Raw genomic sequence first — 7120 nt, forward strand, 5'->3', positions numbered from 1 at the left:
TTTTCTCCTCAAAGTTGATGTGTTAGAAGCAGGAAAAATGGGCAAGCGTAAGGGCCAAAGTGTGATGGCTAGACGACTGGGTGACTAAATCCCACTTTTAAATTACTAGCTAAGTAGATAACTTGAATATTTATGCTGCAGAAGTAGGTAGCAGTACAGTATAGAGGCTAAACAAAAAAAAGTGCAAACTCTTGCAGTTCCTATATCTATATCTACACTACTGGTCAAAAGTTTTAGAACTGCTAGAGTTTTTTTTCTGCTGCACCAACGCATACCAAAACCTGATTGATGGCTGGTTTTTAGAGTGTAACTTATTTTTGATTCAATGAGCTAACATAAAATCCAGCCATAAAACTGATCACTGTGATCAATTATAGAAAATAATTGAAAATATATTCAATGTATTAATTATATATTATTGCTACGGGGCCCTAAGCAGCCGCTTATGTTGCTTATGCCTAGAACTGTCTCTGATACTACACACTGCACTGACACACTAGTATACACTACACCCTGGTGACCAATGGGAGTGATCCATAATGACAGAAATTAAAATTGCACCAGGGAAACAGAAAAGCACTTGCAATACAGTGCTCAGCCATCTGTTTATTTTTTGGTTATTTGAAACCTTGTACTGTATCAAGCTAGTGCGTAGTAGAGAGAGAGAGAGAGAGAGAGAGAGAGAGAGAGAGAGAGATATCATCTTTTATTTATTTATTTATTATATTTATTTTGTTTGTTTATTTATTTATTTATTTATTTTATTTTGGCACAAAAGACCCTTCAATACAGCCCAGCTTGGCTCACATGCTTCTGTTCTATTTTTTTAAATACTGGTACATGATATCTCATAACCTTTTACAACTTAATTGTGAAGAAAATAAACTCATGTGCCTTCAGCTTAAAAACAGACTTGGTTATTTACAATTTTACATTACAGAATGTTTACCCTCTATAAAATCCATATGATTATATTATTGTAGTGGATTGGAGTAGTGATTCAGTAAAGAAACAGAGATGTCATTGGTGAGGCATGTGTGAGACATTGGGAGAATTTGTTTATAGATTTCTCTTTGTGAGCCATCACTGAGATTAACCATAACTGTCTTACACTTTTCTCATTGAAAGGTTATTCAGCTAAGACTTGAGATAAGTAGTATACATATGAGGCATTAAGAGTTGCAGCATAGTTTGGTTTTGAATCTAGTATTTTTCTCATTTTTTTGGATGATAGACATACATGAGTAAAGATTAACTTGAGATAAACTTCAGAAGAATTTAAGAGCTAATGTTCTGATCAGAGTAACAATCCAAGGGTTGTTTCTCAGGAGCAGAAATATTATAAAAATTGTTTCAATCTCACACTGATTTCAAATAGGACTCAACTATATCTAGGAGAAGTTCATGAGATTAAGAGGCGATCTTATTTTGAATATTTCTTTCCTCTGGGTTACCCCGCCCCCCAGCCCCTGGTGTCACGGGTTCCTTGGTTCCAGACCAGCAGGTTTATGGTGCCGGCACGGAGCTGCTTTTGCCGGCCAAGAACCATTTTGTTTGCGGTGGAAATGCGCAGAATGGTTCGAGATTAGGCTCCGCCTCCTGTACCAGCACCAGCACCGTGCCGGTGGAAAAGCGCTGAGTGGGCCAGTCAGAGTCCCAACCTCAATCCAATCTGAAATGTGTGGCATGACTTGAAGATCGCTGTCCATCAACACTCCCCAAGGAACTGGACAGAGCTTGAACATTTTTGTAAAGAAAAATAGTCAAATCTTACCAAATCTAGGTGTGCAGAGTTGAGACTGATCCCCACAGACTCACAGCTGTAATTTCTGCCAAAGATGCTTCCAGCAAATACGAACTCACGGGGGTGGAGAGTTATCCAATTATGAGATTTCAGATATTTTTTCACAATAAAACATTTTCCCCTTAACAGTGTGAATTATGGTGTGCGGGTAAGTGGGGAAATATTCTTAAAAGCATGAAACTCTGAGGCACTGACTCAAGGTGGTGTAGACTTTCTATAGGCACTGTGTATACTCTGACTTGTGTACTATACACTCTGACTGGTGTTTATTGTGTTTCAGTGCTCAGTGCTGCCATCAGCCCTGGACAGACTGAAGGTAAGAGAGCAGCCACACACACACACTGATACACACAAACATGCAGTAATACACACACTGACCCACACTCACACTGACACACTGACACACACACACACACTCGCCCTGCAGACTCTTGCCAGGATCGCCACAATATCACTTTAATACAGCAGACTGCGGTTGATAAAGGTTACATGTTCCTGCCTTACATGCCTTTAAAATGCCCTCAAAAGTGTAACCTATTTACTGTGTCTGGAAAAGTATTGCAATACAAATCACAGCCACAACACAATGTAGAGTTTGAAATAGTTTGATAAATATTCTGTATAGTTTCAGTTTTATCCAACATTGTCTGAGGAGCGTCTTTCACTCATTTCTGTAGCTTGTTCTGTGATTTGGAGACACCATAACTATGTTAAAACAACTATGGTAAATAAATATAATAATGACTGTAAACCAAATAAACACTTTTTTTTTTTTTTCTGAAGTCTGATGAAGGATTTTAGGGTAATTTTAAAATTATATTTTGAAAATGTATGGGTGCATTATCAGAGGAATATGTGCCGATACCAATATCTCTGTAAAAGGCCAATATCGGCCAATAATATCGGTGCTCCAGTATATCGGTTGGGCCTTAATCTTAAACAAATAATAAATACCATACTCCTCTGTCTGTGAAGAGCTCTGGTGTGATTATTAATCTGTGCTCTCTGGTTCTGCAGCTGTAACCCCCAATGGATCCCTGGAGGAGACCAGATCTGTAACCCAACAGGGCAACCAGACAGGTGAGTGTGTGTCTGCGCAGACCTGCGACACTGTGATTAACACACATACTCAACACCAGTTAAACATTGTGCTCAACAGGTTCTGTAACCCAACCCAAGCACAAACAACAAGGTTAATCAATCAATCAATTTGTAACAACTATACTGCCCGGAGGGGAGGCAACAGTTAGGCCTGGGGCCTAAGCCATGGACCCCCAGAGAGTTATTTTCTCCTACATGTCATCCATTTGGCATGTATTTGTTGTAGTATGTTTATCACTCTGTAAAGTGCTCTGTGGTTATAGCAAAGCTCTAAATCGGTGCTGCTGGCTGTGGTCTTCCCTCTGGTGGGGGCCTCTCGCTGACCCTCGAGGGTGGGGGGGTTGTGCCTCATCAGACTTCCACGGTGGGGGAAAGGTGCCTCATCGGACCCTCAGAGGGGGCTGTTGCTGGAAGACAAAAAGACAGTTGTGCTCAAATACTGGTCATGCAATGCAGGACATTTCCAAAAGCAATTGTGTATGTCCATGGTACACACCGGCGGCACTATGGGCTAGAAAAACAGAGACGGAACAGATAGTGAACAGAGTCTTCAGCTGTGATATAAATCTGTTACATGGGTTGGAAGATCATTCCACAGTTTTGGGGCCCTATAACTAAATGCTCGACCACCTACGGTTTTCTTGTGTATTTTTAGGGAGCACTAAGTAACCGGCTTCCTGGGATCACAATGACTGACCTGGACTGTATTCAATATTTTAAGTAGGGGGTGCCAGACCCTTTAGTGCTTTAAATGCTAGTAAGAGAACTTTAAAGTCTATCCTGTAGCACATGGGCAGCCAGTGAAGAGAAGCTCATACTGGAGTGATGTGGTCATTTTGTTTTTCTGGCTCCTGGGAGGCATTTTACTGCTAATACTGGTGACATTCTGACTATGGAGTCTTAATAATGAGCCCCTTCTCAGCAGATGTGCCGCTGAGGGGTTCGAAATCCAGAAAAACACATTTCAAAAAAGTTATAAATTGATTTGCATGTTAATGAGGGAAATAAGTATTTGACCCCTTTGACTTAGTACTTGGTGGCAAAACCCTTGCAAGAGGTCAGACGTTTCTTGTAGTTGGCCACCAGGTTTGCACACATCTCAGGAGGGATTTTGTCCCACTCCTCTTTGCAGATCCTCTCCAAGTCATTAAGGTTTCGAGGCTAACGTTTGGCAACTCGAACCTTCAGCTCCCTCCACAGATTTTCTATGGGATTAAGGTCTGGAGACTGGCTAGGCCACTCCAGGACCTTAATGTGCTTCTTCTTGAGCCACTCCTTTGTTGCCTTGGCTGTGTGTTTTGGGTCATTGTCATGCTGGAATACCCATCCACGACCCATTTTCAATGCCCTGGCTGAGGGAAGGAGGTTCTCACCCAAGATTTGACAGTACATGGCCCCGTCCATCGTCCCTTTGATGCGGTGCAGTTGTCCTGTCCCCTTAGCAGAAAAACACCCCCAAAGCATAATGTTTCCACCTCCATGTTTGACGGTGGGGATGGTGTTCTTGGGGTCATTCCTCCTCCTCCAAACATGGCGAGTTGAGTTGATGCCAAAGAGCTTGATTTTGGTCTCATCTGACCACAACACTTTCATCCAGTTCTCCTCTGAATCATTCAGATGTTCATTGGCAAACTTCAGACTGGCCTGTACATGTGCTTTCTTGAGCAGGGGGACCTTGCGGGCGCTGCAGGATTTCAGTCCTTCACGGCGTAATGTGTTACCAATTGTTTTCTTGGTGACTATGGTCCCAGTTGCCTTGAGATAATTAACAAGATCCTCCCGTGTAGTTCTGGGCTGATTCCTCACCGTTCTCATGATCACTGAAACTCCACGAAGTGAGATCTTGCATGGAGCCCCAGACCGAGGGAGACTGACAGTTATTTTGTGTTTCTTCCATTTGCCAATAATCGCACCAACTGTTGTCACCTTCTCACCAAGCTGCTTGGCGATGGTCTTGTAGCCCATTCCAGCCTTGTGTAGGTCTACAATCTTGTCCCTGATATCCTTGGACAGCTCTTTGGTCTTGGCCATGGTGGAGAGTTTGGAATCTGATTGATTGATTGCTTCTGTGGACAGGTGTCTTTTATACAGGTAACGAGCTGAGATTAGGAGCACTCCCTTTAAGAGAGTGCTCCTAATCTCAGCTCGTTACCTGTATAAAAGACACCTGGGAGCCAGAAATCTTGCTGATTGATAGGGGATCAAATACTTATTTCCCTCCATAACATGCAATTCAATGTATAACTTTTTTGAAATGTGTTTTTCTGGATTTTTGTTGTTGTTATTCTGTCTCTCACTGTTAAAATATACCTACCATTAAAATTATAGAGTGATCATTTCTTTGTCAGTGGGCAAACAAACAAATAAGCAGGGGATCAAATACTTATTTCCCTCACTGTATATTTTGTAAGTCACCCTGGACAAGGGTGTCTACTAAGAAATACATATTATTATTATTATTATTATTATTATTATTATTATTATTTCTTGGCAGATGCCCTTATCCAGGGCGACTTACAACATAAGTGCAAACAAAGTGCAAAAATACAGAAGTACAAGGCATTATCAGGTTACTGTTAGTGTTCAGGTGACTGTCTTGGTGATCAGGTGACTGGCTGTGTCTCTCTCTGTGATGGGTGAGTGGAGGAGCCCTGGGCGTCCCAGAGTCATTGTGTGCGTCTGTGTGTTGCTGTGGTGAGTTTGCGGTTTGTCACAATGTCACAACGGTACAGGGGACCCTCAGCCTCCCTCCTCCAGCTTCCTCTACCTGCCTGTGTGCTTGTATCTGAGACTGAACAGATTAGTAATTCATGCTGCTGGGTGTAGAGCTGACCAGGCTTGTGAGTCTTTTTACTGTATATATACAGTCATACAATAGATTACATTACATTACATACAGCTCGGCCCACTGCCACTGTGTCTGTGTCTCCAAAGAGACCCTGGTACCCTGGAGAGATGCTCACTCTGCGCTGTCAGATATCAGGGTCTCTCTCAGGCTGGACCTATCTCTGGTTCAGTGGCACACAGAGGACTCCTGTGGAGTCGAGTCCCAGATATAACAACACCCTCACTGTGTCTGCTGTGTCTCAGCAGTACTGGTGTCAGGGTCAGAGGACAGAACGACCACAGACCTCACAGCCCAGTGCTCCTCTTGGAGTGACTGTGACTGGTGAGTGCACTGTGTCTATCACTGTGTGTGCGTGTGTGTGTGTGTGTGTGTGTATGTGCGTGTGCGTGTGCGTTTGTGCGTGCGTGTCTGGTCAGTTCACTGCAGCTCCTTTACAGTGTACAGAGACAGGAGATCGAACTGTTACATGTGCTCTGTCCACAGCTCTGCCCCACGCCTCCCTGACCGTAGAGCCGCACTGGAGCCCCATCTACACTGGAGAGACAGTGTCTCTGAGGTGTGGGCTCTATGGGGGCTACACAGACTGGCAGTATCACTGGTATAAAGATGGGAAATGCATTGAAGATGCCCAGCCTGCTGGACACACTGTGACTGGGGACACACTCTCCATCACTGCAGTGTCTGTGTCTGATGGGGGGCAGTATCAATGTGAGGGACAGAGAGCAGACAGACCCCTGTCCTCACAGCGCAGTGACCCAATCTCTCTCTCTGTGTCAGGTGAGTGTCTCCTCAGTCCTGCATTACAGATTAACTGAAACTCACTCGCAGAACACGGTGGTCACAAATGTGCACTTATCATTTATTTAGGACAGTGTTCATGTAAAACTAATATAATTTGATTACATTCATATGCAACAACTTCTGTTGAGTTACAGGAGAGGAACAGATAATCCCTGCTCTTCTACCTGCCCCTCCAGACACGGGACAGTCAGTCTCTGTTGGCAGCAGGCAACCGGGTGTGTCTTTGTCTTCTGCTCTTCTTCTCTCTCCTCCTTCTTTTTTATCTTCAGTTGTAGACTTTTACAAGTTATAACCCAGACACTCAGATTATCATCCAATAATATTGATGCCATTTGCCCGATCTTGTCTAGCTCAGGTCGTGCCGTGAGACACAAGACTGCGCTGCCCTCGTCTGTGAGATTGTTCATTCATTTGAGATGGATGAGTTTGTAAATAGTATTAAAAACACTGATGTATGGTGCAGGTCTGACACTTCCACTCACTGTCCCTCAGGCTACAGGGAGGTCATAGTGCCTTTGCTGAAACACAGCAGGGTCCGGCACGGCAGAGACTCTGGGGGAATTATC

At 43.5% G+C, this 7120-nt stretch overlaps 1 protein-coding gene across 1 annotated transcript in view; it reads left to right on the forward strand.

The window, feature by feature from the left end:
* The window catches only part of LOC136767577 (Fc receptor-like protein 5), a 170832-nt gene that overhangs the window by 6918 nt on the left and 156794 nt on the right, over window positions 1–7120 (forward strand). The window contains exons 2-4 of the mRNA XM_066721459.1: window positions 2085–2120; window positions 2822–2884; window positions 6237–6530. Of these exons, the coding sequence (XP_066577556.1) occupies window positions 2085–2120; window positions 2822–2884; window positions 6237–6530 (393 nt within the window). The remainder of the gene's footprint in view (window positions 1–2084; window positions 2121–2821; window positions 2885–6236; window positions 6531–7120) is intronic.

This window comes from Amia ocellicauda, chromosome 14 (assembly GCF_036373705.1).
Source record: "Amia ocellicauda isolate fAmiCal2 chromosome 14, fAmiCal2.hap1, whole genome shotgun sequence".
NCBI classification, from domain to species: domain Eukaryota; kingdom Metazoa; phylum Chordata; class Actinopteri; order Amiiformes; family Amiidae; genus Amia; species Amia ocellicauda.